This window comes from Gouania willdenowi, chromosome 8 (assembly GCF_900634775.1).
Source record: "Gouania willdenowi chromosome 8, fGouWil2.1, whole genome shotgun sequence".
Classification (NCBI taxonomy): domain Eukaryota; kingdom Metazoa; phylum Chordata; class Actinopteri; order Blenniiformes; family Gobiesocidae; genus Gouania; species Gouania willdenowi.
Genome location: NC_041051.1, coordinates 27,981,857 through 28,004,466, shown reverse-complemented (window position 1 = coordinate 28,004,466; position 22,610 = coordinate 27,981,857). Strand labels below are relative to the sequence as shown.

The window sequence follows — 22,610 nt, the reverse complement described above, 5'->3', positions numbered from 1 at the left end:
GGAAAGTCCACCAAGTTTGTCCGTTAATAGAAAGGAAAATGCACATTGTGAAATCTGACTGCATAAAAGCAGAGTTTGTAAACCATTTAGGAACCAATGACCTTTGATAGTACAGAGTATTAATAAAGACCCCTTTATGAGCCTCATATGGTTTAGAAAATGGTTACAAGAACATTTGGTTTGTTCTCATGTAATAGAGAAATTTCCTTTATTAAAAAAGGTACTTTTTAAAGACTTTCAATTCAAATTAAGTGGGGAAAATAAAATAAACGTATTTGTTAAACATTATAGTTGATTATGCTTGGTTGAGACACCAACTTCTCATTCAGAAAACGACCCCAGAACCACCTGATCATGGTTGTACAGAAATGGAACAAGTTTTAACATGACAAACTGCATTTTCTCAAAGAAAGAAAGTGTGAATGTGTAAGCTGAACCCCTCAGAGTCAGTATAACCCCTTTGAGTGAGAACTACCCCTCAGAGTCAATATATAACACTGCTGAACCAGAATTATTCTCATAGTCAATATAACCCCTCGGAGTCAATATATGACTCTCAAAACAAAAAATTACACAGAAATATACAAAATGGCTTCAAGGGCAAAAAAAAAAAAATGTACTCAAAACTGATTTATAGCAGAATGCACAAAAACAAACCAAACCTTTTGTTGTTTCCTGTGTTATTGCACGGGTTGGTGTTATTATTCCAACACTGACTTGAATGTTGATAATGTGACCGTCCAATCAAATCGCTGGGATGAAAGTTGACCTAACCTTTCTGTAAATGTTTCTCCCAAATCTAAATGTAGAATGGTTGTTTGTATTAGTTTGTGATAAGGAGATAGTGAAAGGTTTGTGTCACATGCAAAGCCTCGCTCTAATGTTCTAATATGAAGCATGCTGCTCTGTGGTTGGTTAATGTGTGGCAGTGTGTGAGGTCATGTGACCTGCATGTGTATTTAACCTGCTGAGCTCCTCAGAATCAGTCAGAAAACTCCAACAGTCCATCCCACCATCATGGAAGTGTCACTGGTGAGTCAGCACAGCTCCATGACTTTCTCTGCACTTTGGGTTGCTTTCATTTGATTTGATTTTTTAGCTTTTGCTCCTTTTTGGAAAAAAATAAATATATATGAGGAGAGGCTCACAATAGTGTCTTTAGTTTCACAGCTTTTTGTTTTATTTAATACATAAAAAAAAAAAAAAAACATTTTTCTCTTTTTGTCTCATTGGTTAGTGCTTATTTGTTAGTTTTGTGTCTTTTGTCATTTTAACTCTTCTGTGGTTTATTCGTGTCCATTATTCTCATATTTCTCAGACTTTGTTTTATTATTTATTGATTTTATTTATTATTTGTTTAAATGCTATACCTACAAAAAAATTACATTACATTTCTGGTGACTTTTGTGTCACTGTAATGTTTTCTATATTTATCTAAACTCTATTAATGAAACTGGTTCAGAGTTTTCAACCTTGTTTCCTTCTGTTTCTTGTCTAGTTAATATTTTTAGTCAATGTTTTGTCATTTGGAATCTGCGTAGTTTTTAGTTGTTTTTTGGGGGAGATTTTTGTTATAATTCTGTGTGTTTTTAAATTTCTTTTCATTAATAGCTTTAATTTCTAAAAAATGTGTACATTTTCACTTTTTTTAGCACCTATAAACTAAAGTAAGAGCTTGCTACTTAATAAATCTGTGCATTCAACTATATTTAAGGGCTTTTATTGTTGTCTTTTAGTGTTTTGCACCAGATTACGCAACTTTTCTTTAGTTTTCTGCTTTGAGTCTTATTTTTGCATTGACTTTTAAAAACAACGACACAAATTTGTATAATTTGTACAAAGTTTGTGTATAGGACACACAGATGCAGTGTTTTTGGTGGAGTAGGTAGTTTGGATGTTACACACACTGATGATCTTTGTGTCCTCAGGCTCACCCGGTGTTTAAAGCCTTCATCAGTGGTTCCCTCAGTGGGACCTGCTCCACGCTGCTGTTCCAACCTCTGGACCTGGTGAAGACTCGCCTGCAGACGGCCAACAGCAACCTGCAACCGGGGTCAGTCTGTGAACACACACACACACACACTCACACACACACGTTCATATTTGGTGTTATGTATCTTTGTGAAAGTAGAATTTTTAGATATATTGAATAAATATGGTATACTGTATTGTTTATTTTTTTATATTCTTGTTGAGTTAAAAGTTCAGGGTTTTTCAACCTTGGGGTCGGGACCCCATGTAGGGTCATCTGGAGTTTAAATGCGGTCGCCTAAAATTTCTGAAAATTTAAAAAAGATTTATTAACATTGTTAAATTATTATTATTATTATTATTATTATTATTATTATTATTATTATTATTATTATTATTATTATTTATTATTAAAACAACACAAAATTAAACAACTGTATGTCTATACTTTCACTTTGTGGTTTTTGAGCTCAAATATGATAAAAATTAATTCGAGAAAAAAATGTGTGGGTTCGCCAGAAATTCTTGACATCAAAATGGGGTCACGATCCAAAAAAGACTGGAAACCACTGAACTAAATACTGTTTCTTTCCACTTATTTACAAAATGAGATTCTTTAAAATGTGTGTCATCACTCATTCATTCTACTTGGTACTTGGATTCAGAAATAAGAGAAAGGGGGTACTTGAATCAAAATAGTTTGAGAACCACTGCAGTATCGGCACTACAGTATTGGTATCTGTGCATCCCTAGTGTTCAGTGTGTACGTAGCAGCAGCTCCTACTCAGAGGACTAGGGAATCATGAGTCCTGACTCAGTACAAATATTCAACTCTTGAACCTGGATCGTTCATGAACAGCTCTAGTTTGTAAGGCGGTGCATTGGCGAGCACAAGCAGCTGACTGTGTGTGTGTGTGTGTGTGTGTGTGTGTGTTTCAGCTCAGCCAGAGTGGGGATGGTGTCGGTGCTCCTTGGTGTGGTGCGGAAAGAGAATCTGCTCGGACTGTGGAAAGGCATGTCCCCGGTCAGTAAACACTTGTTTATTTAAATCATTCAGCTTCACCTTCATGTGTTCGTGTGACATCATGAAGTAGAAGTGATTTGTGTGCCAGAGTTGGGGTCAGTTACATTTCTTAGTTACAATTACATTTTCAATTACCCATGTTTGATTACAACCCATTTATGATTACAGTGACCTGCATTTTTGCCAATTACCATTCAATTACAATTACTGAGAACTGATCTGTTCTGCTCAGACGATAGGGCACTAACAGGCCTTTAAGATACACAGGGGATTGACCATGTAGAGCATTGTATGTTAACAGGAGGATGTTCAACTCTATTCTAGATTTTACAGGAAACCAATACTGGAGAAATATGCTGTTAATATTCTAGCTGCATCATTCTGAATTAACTGGAGACTTTTAGTGAGTTATTGGGACATCCTGACAGTAGGGAGTTACAATAATCTAATCTAGATGTAACAAATACATGGATTAGTTTTTCAGCATCACTCTGGGCCAAGATATTCCTGATTTTAGAGATATTACAGAGTTGGAAGAAGGCTGTCCCTGAGAGTTAAAAGATAAGTCAGTATCAAAGATAACGCCTAAGTTTTTTACTGTGGTGCTGGGTGACAGAGTAATGCCATCCAGAGACACTATTTATCTCTAAGGTGTTTTAGACCAAATAAAATGACTTTGGTTTTATCCTGGTTAAGAAGTAGAAAGTTACGGCTCATCCAGGATGTGATGTCTCTAAGACAAGCCTGGAGTTTTATTAACCGATGAGTTTCATCTGATTTATTTGACAAATAGAGCTGCGTGTCATCTGCATAGCAATGGAAATTTATATTATGTTCTCTGATAATGTTACCTAGTGGAAGCATATATAATGTAAAGAGTATTGGTCCTAAAACTGAACCTTGAGGAACTCCATGATTAACTCTGGCGTGCGCTGAGGAGAGATTATTAACATGAACAAAGTGGGTTTTGTCTGATAGGTAGGATTTAAACCAACCCAGGGTTGTTTCTTTAATCCCCAAAAACACTTTCCAGTCTCTGCAGCAGTAGATGATGATCCACTGTATCGAAGACTGCACTGAGATCTAAGAGCACCAGAGCTAAGAGGAGATCATTGGTTACTTTTACTAAGACTGTCTCTGTGCTGTGATGGGCTCTAAAGCCAGACTGAAAGCTCTCATATAAATTGTTCCTATGTAGATGGTCACATTGTTGACCTGCGATGACTTTTTCAAAAATTTTGTAAATAAAAGGGAGATTAGATATTGGCCTATAATTGGACAAGTCACTTGGATCAAGGGTTGGTTAGTGGAAGAACATTTTTAAATAGCAGAATTGGGATTGGATCCAAAAGACAGGTTGTTGGTTTAGAAACATTAACTATTGAGGTCAGTTCAGATAGACCAGCTGGAGTGAAACTATGTAAATAAAAGCTGCATGTTGGGGATATTTCAGGAGCTGCTTTGTTTAATAAATTATTGAGCACTCCTGTGGGGGGGACATTAGCTTTGTTTCTAATTGTTAGAATTTTATCAGTAAAGAAATTGATGAATTATTAATTCATAATTATATCTTCCCTGCAGTCGTTTGCTCGCACCATCCCAGGCGTGGGGATCTACTTCAGCACCTATTTCTCCCTGAAGCAGCACTTCGTCCCTGAGGGGGCCCCGCCGGGGCCCCTGCAGGCCGTGCTGCTGGGTGGGGGGGCACGCACCGTAGCCGGGGTCATCATGCTGCCCATCACCCTCATCAAGACACGCTTTGAAGTAAGTGAAGAAGGAGAATCTGATCAGGGAGGCAGGTCTTATAACAGGGATGGAAGTCACAGGATTTCAAAATAAAGGTGGTGGTCTTTAAAGACGAGACAACAGTAACAATATCCAGGAAATAAGTGACAGAATTAACTGCAGGGTTTTCTCTTTTAAATCTCGTTGATTTTTCTGACCAATTTTTATTTAATTTGTTGGAAATTATGTGAAAGCATTTTGGGAAAATGAACAATTTGAGATTAAAATGACTGCAGTCATGTGATAAAAGCATGGAAACATTGTAATCCTCCAAATATTGAGAAGTTTCATTGAATTTGTGTATTTAGAAGGGCTGAATTAGATGGTCTAAAGCAGGGGTCCTCAACTGGTCTCACCCTGGGACCCACATTTTTCCACAGCCAGTTAATCGCGACACACGTTTTTCAAAAACATCTATTGAAAACACGTATTCTCTTTTTTAAAACTTAAATCTATATGTTTTCCTGTGCAACATGCATTTCACAGCATGTCTGTCAAAAGAAAAGTTTCTTTCAAAATAAAAGACAAGTCCAACATGAGAGACTAAGGATTTATTTATTTTTGACCAGCTGTTTGAGACCCACCCAGTACAGGTCCGCGACCCACTTTTGGGTCCCGACCCACCAGTTGAGAATCACTTGTCTAAAGGGCCAGTTTTGGCCCCCGGACCTTGAGTTTGACACATGTGCAGTAGAGGAATCCAGTGTTGTGCTAATTACATAATAGTAACTAGTTATCAATACTAGTTACTTTACTCAAAAGTCGTTTACTGATTATTTAAAAAAAAAAAAAAAAGAAACATTTCTGTGCAGTTCTTCTCTCAGCAGTAAATTCAATATGGTTTCCTTATCCCGAGTGCTGGGCTATCAACTTTCCAACCCACACAGACGATCCAAAGTAACATCCGGACTTTGCTATAGGTCAGATACAGTAACTGCCAGCTCCAATCAGCAGCATACCTGCTATCATAATTCCAATGATGTAGATGTCTTCCACGTCCTCAACGGAAAGGATGAACAGACACACGAGACACGAACCTCCACTTATGCCAGGAGTCCATCGCGTATCCCGCTGCAAACGTTCTGCCAGGACAGGCGGGCTCGCCTCTGCCCGTTCTTTGTCGAAAACATTTGGTAGAAAAATAAATAAATAAATGATGGAAAAAATGACCGGGAATGATGGCTGTGAGCTGTACCAGGATATATAGATGTATATATATAGATGAGAGAGCGGTGGTAGAATATTAGATAATTAGACAATATGTTTATTGCATCAGAGGAAAAAATGTGTCTGTTTTGTTGCTTCCATCTCTAGCTTCTGACTATAGTTTAGAATCTGTAAATAGTATCTGGCATGAAGTATCCAAACCACCACTTTAACATTAAGACATGTGACTTACAGGCAGGTGAGACTTATTGTACTTATTGAGACTGTTGTAGCATAAACACTGGAAATTTCACTGCACTTCATTTGTATATGCAGGATTAATTTCATTTTGTGATCTTCAATTCTTTGCAGTTTTGTTGTTTTTTGAGTTCAGAAGCAAACCTGAACTTATCAGCTTATTCCAAAAAGTCTGAGTCTAGTTTTTAATGTAACACATGCTGGAAACCAGTGCTGACACTGGGAGACGTTTGTACCACTGTGTGCATTGCTGAATCTTTGTGTGTGTGTGTGTGTGTGTGTGTGTGTGTGTGTGTGTGTGTGTGTGTGTGTGTGTGTGTGTGTGTGTGTGTGTGTGTGTGTGTGTGTGTGTGTGTGTGTGTGTGTGTGTGTGTGTGTGTGTGTGTGTGTGTGTGTGTGTTCAGTGTGGTAGGTACAGCTACGTCAGCGTAGTGGGAGCTCTGCGGAGTGTGTGTCGTACTGAAGGCCCTGGAGCTCTGTTCTCTGGCCTCATGGCGACGCTCTTCAGAGATGTTCCGTTCTCCGGCATTTATGTCATGTTCTACAGCCAGGCCAAAGCCGCCCTGCCCAGAGGTACACACACACACACACACACACACACACACACACACACACACACACACACACACACACACACACACACACACACACACACACACACACGTAGCACCACCCTCCCTCAGTGAAGCTAACAAGCTGACATCCGACAGCAACATCACAGTAATATAACATGCACTGTTAAAAGCATATTACTGCAACGCTTTTCTCTCTCAATGTGCGCACAGTACACCAACCTAGCAGCAGCAGCAACACAGTGTCACTTACAGCAGCTCAAACGGAGGCTGCTGTGCGCACACATGAACAACACATGCACTACAGAGTTCTAGTGTAACAATTACAAATTAAACATAATGTAAATCAAGCAGCAGTAATTACCTTTCAAGCAGAAAAGTCATCAATTTCATTTTCTACTCCTCCAGACCATACACTGTAAAAAAGACGGCACTACAGCCCCGTGAAAGGGGCGGGACCTGTGAGCAACAGCTGTCAGACAGCCCATCAAACACAATTCTGGCTCTGATTGGCTCTTTTTGCTCAGTCGCGGTGCATTCTGGCAATCTGCCAAAGGTTGCAGGAGCAGCAGGAGGCGGGGCTCAATGAGCCTGTTTTTTTTTCACACAAACTACTAGTTTTATGTAAAGCTGTCCTTAAATAGTGACAGCTTTAGCAAATATGACAAAAAGTCACTTTTATTAGAGTTGCAGACTGCACCTTTAAGACTTGGTGGCAGCAAAATATAGTTTCAATTTTAGAATTTTTTTTATTTCCAGTTAAGATTTGACGTGCAAAAGGAATGTTCCAGCATATAAAGTTGCTTTCCCTCATTTCAACTTTTCTTCCTCTCCTTTCTTTCCTTGCGTATTTGGCCTGGTTTTCGTTTCTTGAGGCGAGACATGGTTTCCTGCTGCTGTCTATCACCCGCTCCTTGTCACATCCACAGTTCAGAATACCTGCCACAGCAGCAGCAGAAGCACACGTGGGTCGTATCATTTGCACAGTTTTAAACGGGGTGTTAGCTATAGGCCCTGATGCAGCATTATTAATAGTTTTTAGTGAGTGCAGAACTGTGCTTAACAACCAGCTTGTTTTCACACAGGACCCTTTTTATTCCAGTGTAAATAATCTAAACATGTTTAATACACGGATTATTTTTGTACATATATAAAACTGACTCCTGGAGAGCCCTGGGCCCTCAGTACCCTTTACCCCCCCCCACCACCACCAGTCTGACGCCCATGCACACACACTGAGCTCCCTCTCTCTGAATGAAACCCTCTCCTCTTCGTGTCTGTCAGAGATCACCTCGTCCTCCTCGGCGCCGCTGGCTAACTTCGGCTGTGGGATCGTGGCTGGTGTTATGGCCTCACTGCTGACTCAGCCCGCTGATGTCATCAAAACTCACGTCCAGGTCAACAAACAGATGAAGACGCTGGAAGCGGTGAAATACATCTACATGGTAATCATCTCTCTCCTCTCAGTGGTCTACATTCATTTCAGCTTTAGGTCTGGGGGTTGTGAGGGGGTTCTGGACAGGGAGTGAATGTGACGTATCACGTCTATCGGGATAAAACACACAAAAACATTTTCTTCTCGGCTACAACATAGAAGAGCACATAATAAGAACTGTTTTCGCTTTTATTTTGATTGTACTTTTGAAGCAGCAGCTCGACAAAAACACACGGTTCGTCGTTTGATTATTCAAAGCCAGCAGTTAATGCAACAGCTGTTCTATCTCTGCTATACAGGATGTGGAGTGAAAAATGAACTTTTTAATGATCCGCGCATCACTAGTGACGCTCTGGGGCTTCATGTCCCGATGAAGCCTGTTTCGTTTGCCGATGTGTGTGTGTGTGTGTGAATGTCTGCATATTTCTGATTCTATCCATCCATTCTTTTAATTATATCCATATCTTTTAAGGTTCTTATTAAATAAATAGTCTCGGCTCGAGTCCAGGCGGCCATCTTGGATTTTGTTGTCACCAGCGCGTCATCTCGACAAGTCGAGCATGTGCAGAACGACCGGAATTAACTTAAAGCAGAATTAAATGTTTACAAGATTGAGGACTTATTTAATTCGCAATTGAAATTGGAATAAACCAGCCACCTGATTCAGATTTAAGTTTAATTCTGAATTACATTTTCATTCGGAATGAATTGTTTACATGGTGAGTTTATGGAGGATTTAACTTTTATTCTGAATTAAAGGGGAACTAAAGCTCCCATGTAAACGTGACCATTTAATTCAGTCCACAGGCTCTGAATGGATTCTGGCCCTTAGGCAGAGTTAGTTGACGACCCCTCCTGTAGAGGAAGTTATGCTTTGCGCTCTTTGACCTGTGCAGCTCTGTTAATGATTACACCTATAAATACTTCATGCTACGTAAAGTGTGTTAACAGGTCGATTTGAATGACTTTCCACCTTTTATCCAAACTGTGCCGCTAATAAATCCTGCAGCCTCGCTATGTTCAGTCTGTATCAGCGATTATAGATCATGGACTCCACACTGTAGACCTTTGAGACACAGTGTCAGTGATTTTACTTATGATAATAGCACTGAAACACTCCTGGATACTCTTTTTAATCTGACAGCAAATTACATTTTAGTTTCACTCTAAAATTGATTTAGTCCTTGGAGAAACTTAATTGGAGTCTGTGCCCATAAGAAAGAATGAATAATGCTTTCTTCTTCTTCTTCTTCGTCTTCTTCTTCTTCCGTCTTCTTCTTCTTCTTCTTCTTCTTCTTGCTTCTCTTCTTCTTCTCGTCTTCTTCTTCTGCTTCTTCGCTTCCTTCTTCTTCTTCTTCTCTTCTTCTTCTTCTCTTCTGCTTCTTCTTCTTCTTCTTCTTCTTCTTCTTCTTCGTTCTCTCTTCTTCTTCTTCCTTCTTCTTTTCTCTTCTTCTCCTTACTTCTTCTTCTTCTTCTTCTTCTTCTTCTTCTTCTTCTTCTTCTTCTTTCTTCTTCGTCTTCTTCTTCTTCTTCTTCTTCTTCTTCTTCTCTTCTTCTTCTTCTTCTTCTCTTCTTCGCTTCTTCTTCTTCTTCTTCTTCTTCTTCTTCTTCTTCTTCTTCTTCTTCTTCTTCTTCTTCTTCTTCTTCTTCTTCTTCTTCTTCTTCTTCTTCTTCTTATTATTATTATTATATATTTTCATTTATCCCCCTCCTAGCGCCCAGTGTTAGCCAGAGACAGGCACTGGCAGACCCCCACAACCCTGAAAACCAGGAACAAGCGGATCTGAAAATGAATGGATGGATGGATTTTTACTTATTTATATTATATATTTTATTGTTATTATTATTATTATTATTATTATTCGACGTTGTCGGGAAGGTGGTATAAAGTTTAAAACTAAAACAAATCCATGACCTTTGGACTGAGTTCAGCCTCTTAATGTGTGTGAATAGATGAAACACATTTGGATGATAAATGAATGAACGAATGAACCTCTAAAGGTGAACTATCCCCTATCTATCCTCAGCACTACGGGCCCCAGGGCTTCCTCAGAGGAGCCGTTCCCCGCGCCCTCAGGAGAACCATGATGGTGGCCATGGCGTGGACCGTGTATGAGCAGATGATGGCTGGCTTCGGCCTGCGATCCTGAAGTAGGACGGGAAGCTGGGGACAGAAAGGAAATGGAGATGGGACGCGTTTCCCTGAGTTACTGAGCTCTGACAAAGAAAGTCATGTGACCAATGTTGGAATTCTGCTGACGCTGCAGACAAGGAGTGTGAGGAGGAAGCGTTTTGGGGAATGATGCTGCGCTTCTTCAGCTTTGGGAATGATCCACAGCCCAGGATTGTGTAACTGCTGCACTTTGGCCTGCACAGACACTGTGACTGTGTCTCTGCAGAGTTTATGTTTTAACTATGGCTAACATGGGCCTGAATAACTCTTAGCACTACATGCATGTGTCCAAATGTGAAGATACTGTATATGAACTATTTTATAATGTTTTTTATAGATGTTGCTAATGTTTCTCTAATCTCTTGTAATGAGCTGCACGCACGCCTGCACCTTTATGTCTAAAAAAGAAATAATAAATTTTTTTGTCTTATTTGAGTTTGTTTGTGTGTGTGTATGTATATAAAGGGTTTTTAGGTATTTTATTTTAAATTTTTATTATTTAAAAATGTATTTTTTCAGTTACCTAAAAAATGTTTTTTTTTAGTTTTATTTTTTTATGTTTTAAATGGATTAAATTTGCATTTTAAAAAAGTTTTGCAAATGTTTTGGTGTCAAAACTTTCTTTAGTTTTTATTCATTTATATATTATCATTTAACATTATTTGTTTATTTTCAGTTGGTTGAAATGATTTAATTTCATGTTGGGTCGTTTTAAATAATATTTTTTATTTACTATTAGTATTTTATTTATTTATAATTCATTTAATTTTAATTTTTAAATGTATTTATTCAGTATTATCATTTTATTTAATATTATGTGTTTATTTCCAGTTGGTTGAAAGTATTTCAATCCATGTTGGGTCATCTTAAATAAAAAGTTTGTACTTTATTGTTTTTTTTTTAAAGAAATTTCCACCTATTTTTGGGATTTTCAAAACAATCTCAATCATTTAAAAAGAAAAAAGAATCTAAACCATTTTTACAGTAATTTGAAGGTTTTGTTTCTGAGCCGGAGCAGACGGAGACAAGGAAGGAGTTTGGTGGGTCAGAGGAACTATCAGCGGTCAACGTGACAGAAGTCACCTCACACTGAACTCCAGAAATAACTGAACCACGCCTCACATGGAGATAAAACTGTATTTATCCTGATCTGAGAGCAGCTTTTATTGCACACTAACTAACCCAGAGTTCAGACTTATGTAACAGTCTGAACTGGGTTTGAATAATGTGGGTGTAAGAGAGAGTCATTATATTGGTAAGGTGTAAAAGGTTGAGAACATGCTTATCACTGCTGTCAGAGATAAAACTGTAGTAGACTCTGAATGGTGAAAGGTAAACAATAAATAAACCTGATTGATTGAATGGATTTTATTTTGTTTATTTATTTAGAAAGAGCCTTTTGGACTGTTTTTGTTTTATTCTGGATACAAACATTGGCCTTACAGAATCTTTAGTGCAGATATACACACACACATTTCTGGCTATAGGCGGACATATGCAATTGCACAAACATACAGTACCTGAGCCACTAGAGCAGTGGTTTCCAACATTTTTTTGGATCATTACCTCATTTTGATATCACATTTCTGGTGAATACATTTTTTTCTTCTTTTAGAATTAGGTTTTTTTTTTTTTTTTTTTTTTTTAACATATATATATATATATATATATATAAAAAAAATAATTTTCTACCTAATAGGGAACGTGAGCTGGGATTAGACCGTCGTGAGACAAGTTAGTTTTACCCGACTGATGATGTGTTGTTGCAAAAGTAATCCAAAAACAAGCACATATATATATATATATATATATATATATATATATATATATATATATATATATATATATATATGTGCTTGTTATACTGTGTTACAGATGTAGAGTAGCTAGGTTTCAAGATGCGGTAGCTCAGATATTTTCATACTACATTTTTTTTCTTGTATATATCTGTATTATATTTGTATTATTATTATTTTATCTTGTTTTTTTCTACTGTTATGTGTACTTGTATTTAATCCTTATTCAATTAACAGTATTTTACTTCATTATGTACATTTTCTTTCTTTCTTTCTTTCTTTCTTTCTTTCTTTCTTTCTTTCTTTCTTTCTTTCTTTCATGTTTATTCTTTTTTATTGTATTATTTCTCAAGCCTCTGAAACACAGGTAATTTCCCCCTGGGATAGATAAGGTATTTCTGATTCTGATTTGAGTTCATTTATATATGAGAAAGTGATTTAAAATAGTTGTTTAAGAAAGTGAGTTGTGTTGTAATTTTAAAAAGAATGTTTAAAAATGTATTTTTTTTTCTTTCTTTTTTTAATGAGTGAGTGAGTTTTTTTTAATTAATTAATACACATGTCAGGCGACCCAACATGGGGTCACAACCCCAAGGTTGAAAAACGCTGCACTCGGGCTTCGACCTCATCTGAGGAGACTAAAATGTACCTTTCTATAACCCTGACATGAATGAAAATAAATGTAAGATATAGGAATGAAATAACTTGCTGGTATATTGGTTTAGAAGCGTAATTAACAGGAATAACCTTTTCTGTTATATACAGTCGCTGGTTGTTTTTAATAACCTAAATCGGACGTGTTCGTATGATTTTTAGCAGCAAAATGCAGTAAACAACCAAGAGGCAATAAGTCAGTAACATATTTAGGAGACATTCACATTGTAATAACCACGTTTACCATGTTTAGCAGGAGACGATGTCATGGCTTTACCAATAGTTTGAACAACACTAAGAAGTGTTTTCTGCTGTTTTCCTGTCACTTTAGAGCGATTCTTAAAGTCAAGTGTGATGTACACATATTTACACATTATAATGTTATTGTGAATTAAGGAGTAGGCCTGGGCAATATATCAAGATTCAAGATTTATAATTTTCTATTTTGGATATATAGAAAATTACAATATTGCCCATTTTTATTGTATAGCTTCTTTTGTATTAAAATACTTTATTTTAGGAGCCGCTGCTTTCGCTACTTCTTCGAACAGCATTAAAAGCACAGTTAGATGAATTTCTGAGTGCGTCCTTACCCAGACCTTCCCCTAAAAAAGCCACACTACAGAACTCACTCACACGTGCTGTCCCTTAGAGGAGAAAAGGGCAAAAGTGGGTCAAATTGTGTGTTAATAAATGTGCCTGTGTGTGTGGCATTTTGCATCAGCAAATTTAACGCAGAATTGTCTTTGCTGGTCAGACTTTATTGAGTTAAAAATATCAAGATTCATATCGTATATCGCCATTTTACGAAGAAATATGGAGATAAGAGTTTTTGTGTCACATCAGTGAATCTGTTTTTAGACTGAACTCCACATATTCTTGTTTATCACACATTTCCCAGAACATTAACATTCTAGTCCAGATCACATCAACCCATTTTGGCCATTGACCCTTAAAACGTCCTTGATGTTTGACCAAATCGACCTACTTAACCAGCAACAGCTCCTTCACAGCTCTGTGCAGACTATAGTCTCATATAAACACCAGCTTTAGAAGACTGAGTAATCAGCCTGGATTTAAAGAGTCTAAATAATCCCACTTTTACATTAGAATATGGTCTTAATTAAATAATTTCTCAACATGCTGTGTCACTGTGTACATATTGTGGAAACTTTCCCCTGGAACGCTTTATCTCGGACAAACATGAGACTGACAAAGGTCAGTCCTTCACCGAGGAGTCTCAGCATTGTCTTAATATGGTCTTTCCATCTCCATTGTCTTAATATGGGAAACCCTCCCCACCTGCTGCATTAGGAAACACTGACCCCTGCTGGCCAGTCGTGGAACTGGATTCTATTCCAGTTGTTTTTCACCAGATATGTAAAGAGTACTGATGTATCATACTCAAGTAGAAGTACTAGTATGTGATTGAAATTGTGCTCAAGTACAAGTACAAAGTAGCTCAATTAAATAGTACTCAAAGTAAAAGTTGATCATTTCACCCCTCACGTTTATTTTTGGTAATAAATCTTGACACCGTTCCCTTGCATACAGTAAACATCTCATGTATAAACTTTATAAGAAAGAGACCAAATCTTGCACAATTGGAACTTAGTTTATTTTCCCACAAAAGCATCTGTATAAAATAAAAGGTTTGTCAAAATGTACAATTATTTTTAAAAAATTAATTAATTAATAACACCAATGAATTCAATTAAAAATTTAAATAATTTTCATCAGGCTCTAAGTATAGCTGGCTACTAGGGGTGTCCTGATTCGATATTCATATCGGATATCGGTCCGATATCAGCAAGAAAACGAATATCGGATTTTATTGGACTGTGTCTAAAATCTCCGATATCATAACCAATATAATAATGTAATTTTTTTTTAGTTAATTCAATTGTAGAATCCTGTAGATATTATGTTGAAGGTTATAATGTATGTAACCAGATGGTTAATAATAAATGGGTCAGTTTTTCTCATCCCTACTGTTGCTGACTATTGTTCTCTGTTGGAGTGACATCACTTGATCAATACTTTTCAAACATTCCACACTACAAAATAAGTAATAAAAGTATGTATGATTCGTGCTGTTATCATATCGGATTCATATCGTATCGGCCAATACTCAAGGCTGCAACATCGGTGTCGGATCGGAAGTGAAAAAGTTGTACTGGGACATCCCTACTAGCTACATTTATGAACTCTAAAACATTGCCATGCCAAATGTGTCATATGGATAACAACATAATAGGTAGAAAACCCAACCTGAACTGAGGAAAGTGACTAGGCATTGATCAGAAATGTCACGACTAAGAATATATGGATTATGTGTTCAATGTGCCCATGTGGGACCATGAAATGGAAAAAAAATAAAATAATCATTTACTCAGTAATGGCTGGGTGTAGAAAAATAATGAATTACTTTACTTTTTAAAAAATGGACTTAAATACAAGTAAACTTACTGATTTATAAATATACTCAAAACAGTACAAATACCCATAAAAGCACAAGTCTGACATTACGCTGTCATTAGCATGAATAAGGTGTTGTTCGTTACCCTAACCCTAACCCTAGCCCTAACCCCCACTAGATCCTTTCACCCAACCTAAAAAATGCCAACATAGCTCAAAATGTGTCGTTTAACGAACAACACTTAATGACAGCTTTGATGACACCCTATTCATACTAATGACAGATATTGACAGCGTAATGTCACCATTATGTATAAAACTTCAAGTAAAGTGTTACCGGTTCTCTACTTGTAGATCGGGACCCAAAGCAAGTCTCAAACCCCTTTTCAGTGTCATACGGGTTAATTTTCCTGATCTTACTTTTAATTCCTACTCTTATTTTGAATAAAACCATCTCCTCACACTCTAAAAATAAGTGTGAATAATTATGTATTTGTTTCATTTTGTGATATTTACTTAACAATGTAGTGATTGATTTTAATTTGCACTTTGTTGGAATTTTAAGTTTGTAGTAGATTTCAGAAATTAGCAACATGTTAACTTGTTCGGTTTTGGATTTTGGATTTTATTCAAAAATAATGTATGCTTTTTGGGGAATTTAAAGGTAAATGGAAAATTAGAAAGTAATAATGAATAATGCTTTTGAAACATTGTTGTAGCTCTTTTTACTTTTACAGATGTGAGGAAATGTGACTTATCTGGATAAATACATCAACAAACAAATAAAAAAAAACAAATAGTTAATTAAATAAATAAATGATTAAATGAATGTAAGGTATGAATCTCAAAAATCAAAATGTAAACTTTGTTAAACATTTTCCTTTATGTTGTTGAGCTGTGTTTCTACCTAGCGGTCAAAATGTGTAATTACATTAAACTTTACAGCCAATCAGAAGTCTGGGAATTTTGGTATAAATATAACGTCATTTCCTCCCAGCGTCCTCTTTTCACCGTGTGGTCAGACTTCCATACGGCGTTGTTTCGTGGTGAGTGAAATACACGATATATTTCTAAATAAACGCGATTTAACAAGTACATTTGGCACCAAATGATACATAAGGGCACAATTCAGAATATTAACATTTAAAGTACTGCGTAATTCGCGTCTAATTGGTTAAAAATCCACAGTTAGCTTGTGTGCTAACGTGTTAGCAGCTGACACGCGCTCGTCGTGCTGCACAGCCTGCCTAAACCTTCAAATTAGAAAGTTACCTTTATCCTGGTCGTAATTTAAACAGATGCGAATTAATGTTCATGTTTTTTTTCTATATTTTTGTCTTCCTTGGAGTTTCCGTAATAATATTTAAGATTAGAAGGAGCCTCAAAGCGCGTACTAAAACCTTCACTCACTTCAGTTATATTAGTGGTGGTAAGCTACAATATAGCCACAGCTTCCCTGGGGCATACAGACTAAAACATAATTGCCATTTCTCGCCTACGATCCCTCTTACCGCCACCAACATTCATCCACAATTAAAACCCATTCATATGAGGAAATGTGGATAAAGTGCCTTGCCCAAGGACTCAACAATGACTTGGACAGAGTGGGATTCGAACCCTCAACTCTGACGTTATTGTGACCCACTCGACCCAAGTTTAAATACACATTAGATCTGAAACAAATGATCGTAATTGGCCAAAAGTTACAAAACTTTATTAGTGTTATTGAGGTAACAAAGTGACAGAATCAGTAATGTATTGAAAAAAAATTAAATGCAAGATTAATTCTGATTTTGGACTAATTTCAATCAATTTTAAATTCCAGGCCATGTTAATACTGGCAAAAAAAATTGTAACTACTAGTTGAGAAGTTAAATTTAAAAAAAAAAGATATAAATATATTAATTCAGTGGACAGCTTCAAAGTTAATTTACATCTACAGCCTGTGGACAAATTAAGGTATAATGTAAGATGTTTTCTTTTAATACTTTTTAAAAGTAAAATGCCATCACCACTATGTACGCAATCTCATCCAGGACTCCATGACGGGCAATACATTAATGAATCTAAAAATAAGGCTAATTGTCATTAAAATGTCTTAAATCAATGTTTCAAGTTTTAAATTTGAGCACATAAGTATTATTTTGATTGTAATTAGTCCAGTATTTCAAAATGAATGGTAACATTTTTTTAATGTACGTTTTGTGTGGTTTGGTCAGATCTAAATAATTAAAGAAAATGTAAGTAGAACATAAATTGTGGTTTCACTCTACATTTTTATTCTGCACCGATTCTGTTGCTAGTCTTTTTTCCCCCTGTATCGAAAGGTGATCATGGCGTCCTCGTCGCCTGGTCATTATTTTACTACAGGAAAAACAAACTGTGAGCCTTTCCCTGTGTTTGCTGGACATCACTTCCTGTTGAACCCTGGTGCTCGCATACATTTATCCAGAACGTTTTATCTAAAATTCCATACAGTATCACTGTTTTAATTAATCATTGTTGGGACGAGTGCATGGTAGTTCTGATAAAGCTAGAAGACAAACTGCATATTGGATTTAATGTAAGCACTATTAACTAAACAATATATATTTTTTTTTTTTTTTTTTTTTTTTTTTTTTAACTAAATATAACTTAATATAACTAAACAATATATTTAAAGGCAGTTTTTGTATCTCCTGCAGCTTTTCCGATAACTCGTAACTCCAGGAAAGGCGGTCACGATGTCCGGAGGTCTGGATGTCCTTCAAATGAAGGAGGAGGATGTGCTGAAGTTCCTTGCAGCAGGAACCCACCTGGGAGGTACCAACCTGGACTTCCAGATGGAACAGTACGTTTACAAGAGAAAAAGCGACGGTGAGATTGTTGCACTTTCTCCATGCTACATTTAAACTTAAGGGTTTTTTTTTAACTTTTATATTTTAATGAAACAAATCTTCATAAATATAAATTATAGCTTAATTAAAAAAACAAATCCAAAAAGATTAGACTTTGACAATTGTTTAATAAGTGTTAAAGCTCTAAATGCAAATCTAAACCATTTAAACATCTTGATAATTTTAATTAGAATAAAGTCTGACCAGAAGAAAAAAAATTCTGGCTTAAATTTGCCAATGCAAAATGCTACAGACAGTTATTGACGTCTGCACACATGTTAAAACAAAACAAAAAGCTCAGGTAGAGTAAAATCAGTTAAGCTGCTTTCACTGGGGAATAAATAATTGAAATCACACATATGAAAATGTGAAAAGTCTTTAACATGTTTAAAATCACAAACAAAAAAGAAATGGACAGATGTTCTGATGTTTTTAAATCAAAATATAAATTTAAATGCCTGCTCTCCTTCAGGTGTGTACATCATTAATCTGAAGAAGACGTGGGAGAAGCTGCTGCTGGCAGCCAGAGCAATCGTTGCCATTGAGAACCCGGCCGACGTGTGCGTCATTTCCTCCAGGAACACTGGCCAGGTAGAGCACTAAAAACAGTTACCTAATGTCTGTGCACACTATTAAAACCGAGCACCACTGTTGGTGTCCTGGTGTCGGAAGTGTGCGAGAGTAATCAGGCCGGGTTTTCGCTAACACCATGAGGACGCGTGTCCCATGACTGGGGTTTGATAGTGACCTGAGCCACAGTTCATTCATATTTGATTCAAAGTATTAGCAGAGTTTCTCATTCCACTGTTTGTTCCTCTTCAGAGAGCTGTGTTGAAGTTCGCCTCATCTACTGGAGCCACCACCTTCCATGGTCGTTTCACTCCTGGTACATTCACCAATCAGATCCAGGCTGCCTTCAGGGAGCCCCGCCTCCTGATTGTGACCGACCCTCGTGCTGACCATCAGCCACTGACTGAGGCTTCCTATGTGAACATCCCCACCATCGCCCTTTGCAACACAGATTCCCCACTGAGATACGTGGACATCTCCATCCCCTGCAACAACAAGGTGAGATTAAAGTTCACCTCTAATACAAGATCTTGAAGTGTTCAACAAGCAAAAAGTGCTATTTAAGTCAATCATCTCTATAAAACACTTAAAAAATGACAGACGTTGACCACAAAGCTGTACATAGGTTATAAAAGTTTACACAAGTGAAAGAAAGTGAGATAAAATAATAAAAAAACACAAAACCAATAATGCCAGTTCTCAGTCTGGTTTAAAAGCATATAAATAAGTTTTTAAAAGTAACAACTGTAAAAATGGTCCTGATAAGGAGGGGTAGACTCTTCCAAAGTCTAGGAGCAACTACAGAGAAGGCCTGATCTCCCTTAGTTCTCAGTCTAAACTATCTTTGGCATATGAATGGCTGGATGTGAATCCTTTGTAAATGTTTTTATAATTAAAAAAAACCTCAGTAAACATTTATACGGTTCTGTTCAGGATGTTTAAAGGTTTCTGTACTTTTATTAAAGCTTCTATAGTAATTGACATTCAAAAACTATGAAAGACCTGCTTTTTCAGAGCATTTAAAATCAAACAAACTTAAATTTAAACCAGGATATGTTTCAGGTCTTCAACCTGGACTAGCTTACAGCATGAGTGTTTGGTCCCGGAGAGCTGCTGTCCTCTGTTTAAAGATGTTTCCCATCATTACAGCTGATTTAAAGTTAAATAAAAACACAATCATTAGATAAAGGGATGGAGACGTTGGCAACCTGCGGGACAAGAGCTCTCCAGGACCAGACTTGAGCACCCCTGTCTGTGGTCTAAAGCAGTCAGCTAATGTCTAGAACTGAAATGTGAAGATCCTTAATTATTTACTTTCACTTCTAATTAAAACTAACTGTCTGAGTTTCTTCGTTTGTTCCAGGGTCACCACTCTGTGGGTCTGATGTGGTGGATGCTGGCCAGGGAAGTCCTGAGGATGAGGGGAACCATCTCTAGGGAGCACCCATGGGAGGTCATGCCTGATTTGTACTTCTACAGAGATCCAGAGGAGGTGAGAGCAGAGCTGAGATGAGTTCAGGTGATGAAGTGGTTGGAGTGCAAACTGAATAAATCTGTTTCTTTTCCACAGATCGAGAAGGAGGAACAGGCTGCAGCAGAGAAGGCAAGTGGAAAGGAGGAGTACCAGGGAGAGTGGACCGCCCCGGCCGCAGAGTTCACTCAGCCCGAGGTGGCTGATTGGTCTGAGGGTGTCGCTGTGCCATCAGTGCCCATCCAGCAGTTCCCTGCAGGTCAGAAAACAAGTATTACAACACATCCAATAGATAACAATCTAACATGTCCAAAATAATGCAAATACACGATTATATCATTTACGCTTATAAGATGGTAAATAATTTTACATTTTTCTGGCATTTTATTCTGCACAGATTCTGTTGCTAGTCCTACTTTTGTCCCCCTGTATCGAAAGGTGATCATGGCGTCCTCATCGCCTGGTCATTATTTTACTACAGGAAAAGGAAACTGCGAACCTTTCCCTGTGTTTGCAGGACATCACTTCCTGTTAAACCCTGGTGCTCGCATACATTTATCCACAACGCCACATAGTAACAGTATGTCCTTAAAATGGTTAATAGTTTTACACCTTGTAATCAAATTAATGTTAATTTGCAGCTTCATATATTCATTTAAAGGTGGAGCTATAATTCAGTACCCAGCAAAATATAACTTAAAGCAAAGGCCAAAGTGATGTATCTAAAAATGAAATTGTGTATTTTAACAGTGTACTAAGTTAAATTTGTGTTGCAGCCACTACAGCTGCTGCTGCAGCCGCTGCTGCTCCTGCTGCAGTGAAAACAGGTGAAGTTTTCACTGGTGAGTCTTTAAAGCCTGTTTGTTGAACCTTTTCTACTGATCACTGACTGTTCTGTTTCTGCAGAGGATTGGAGCGCCCAGCAGGCCACTGAGGATTGGTCCGCTGCTCCCACCGCTCAGGCATCAGAATGGGGTGGCGCCACTTCAGACTGGTCTTAAATCTGCCTGTTGCATCAATAAAATAAGTGTTTTTTACACTCAAACGGATTCATTGACTTTGTTTGCCTATATGTATTCTTGCCACTTTCATGATGAGCTCTGCTGAGGCGGAGCCTGTTAAGGTGGTAAAAATGTGAAACTGAAAAGTGAAATGCTCCCAGATTAGTGATGGATGATATAGAAAAACATACTGTATTATATGCTAATCATTTCTGGTATCACAATTAATAAACATTTCCCGACTTAAAAAGTAAAACGGTTCTTTAGAAACACAAACTAAATGTAATCAATCTAAACTATAATCTGCTTCAGTATTACATTAAACATTTAAAAAAACTGCTGGGCTCGGGCTGATATTTTATGCCATGTGGTTGTGAATGTGGGTCACTATTTGTGTGATTGTATGCAATATTTCCTAATTTAAATTTATTGATAAATAAAACATTTTGTTTTAACTTTACAAAAAACCACAAAATCTAATTTAAATTAAATCTGATCATGAGTTATGTAACGTTTGATATCTCTGATTTCCTATAATTAAACCAGATCAGACTTAATGATTGATTCCAAAAATCTTCTCCGATATCATTATCATGAGCCCAGTATCGTCAATCTTTTCACCCTACTACTACAACTACCATTCATAAGTTAACCTTTTCCTGTTTGCACTTCTAATACAATTAAACGTGTGAAGAGTTGTTTATGTGCTGCGTACAGTAATCAGTTGGAGGTACAAATGGCTCATTTCCCTCAATGTTCATTTACTAACATTAGCACAAACACTCATTCAGGCGTAAATATAAAACTTAATTATTTTCAACCTTTCAGACTCACGTGATATGTTGTTTCATTAAGCACACGCTTGCACCAAACTAGACCAAACACACGCGCGCGCGCGCTAAACTGGACCACACACACACGCGCGCAACAAACTGGACCACACACACACACGCGCGCATCAAACCGGACCCCACACACGCACGCGCACCAAACTGGACCCCACGCCGTGCGCACCAAACTGGAACCCACGCACGTGCGCACCAAACTGGACCACACACCCACACACACACTAAAAACTCAACCCCACGCGCGCGCACCAAACTGGCCCACGCACGCGCACCAAACTGGACCGCGCGCGCACACACACACACACACACGCACCAAAGTGGACCCCACGTGCACACCAAACTGGACCCCGCGCGCACCAAACTGGACCACGCGCGCACGCACACACACACACGCGCACCAAACTGGACCACACACACATGCGCGCACACCAAACTGGACCACACACACGCGCACCAAACTGGACCACACACCCACACACACAAAACTGGACCACACACACACACGCGCACCAAACTAGACCACACACCCACACACACACGCGCGCACCAAACTGGACCACACACACGCGCACCAAACTGGACCACACACCCACACACACAAAACTGGACCAC

The 22,610-nt window shown here is 37.7% G+C and overlaps 2 protein-coding genes and 2 non-coding genes across 5 annotated transcripts; all 4 read left to right on the top strand.

Moving 5' to 3' along the window:
* Positions 1-5: 5 nt before the first annotated feature.
* On the top strand, positions 6-10,799 carry LOC114468236 (mitochondrial glycine transporter B-like). Its single transcript, XM_028455017.1, has 7 exons — positions 6-1,032; positions 1,929-2,053; positions 2,911-2,995; positions 4,577-4,759; positions 6,589-6,757; positions 8,041-8,201; positions 10,219-10,799. The coding sequence occupies exons 1-7, from the start codon at positions 1,018-1,020 to the stop codon at positions 10,339-10,341; spliced, it is 861 nt and encodes a 286-aa protein (XP_028310818.1). The 5' UTR covers positions 6-1,017; the 3' UTR covers positions 10,342-10,799.
* A 5,392-nt stretch (positions 10,800-16,191) lies between these two features.
* rpsa (ribosomal protein SA) lies at positions 16,192-21,198 on the top strand. Of its 2 annotated transcripts, none has more exons than XM_028456037.1 (8): positions 16,192-16,278; positions 17,917-18,088; positions 18,581-18,699; positions 18,931-19,176; positions 20,042-20,170; positions 20,249-20,408; positions 20,926-20,976; positions 21,056-21,198. In XM_028456037.1, exons 2-8 carry the CDS (start codon positions 17,956-17,958, stop codon positions 21,148-21,150), a joined length of 933 nt encoding a protein of 310 aa, XP_028311838.1. In that variant the 5' UTR covers positions 16,192-16,278; positions 17,917-17,955; the 3' UTR covers positions 21,151-21,198. The 2 variants fall into 2 exon arrangements, with proteins under 2 accessions (XP_028311838.1, XP_028311837.1); XM_028456036.1 differs by having other exon boundaries at positions 20,926-20,991.
* On the top strand, positions 17,546-17,675 carry LOC114469082 (small nucleolar RNA SNORA71). Its single transcript, XR_003674710.1, has one exon. It is a non-coding gene; the product is annotated as a small nucleolar RNA SNORA71 (small nucleolar RNA).
* Positions 20,574-20,703, top strand: LOC114469080 (small nucleolar RNA SNORA71). Its single transcript, XR_003674708.1, has one exon. It is a non-coding gene; the product is annotated as a small nucleolar RNA SNORA71 (small nucleolar RNA).
* Positions 21,199-22,610: the final 1,412 nt, after the last annotated feature.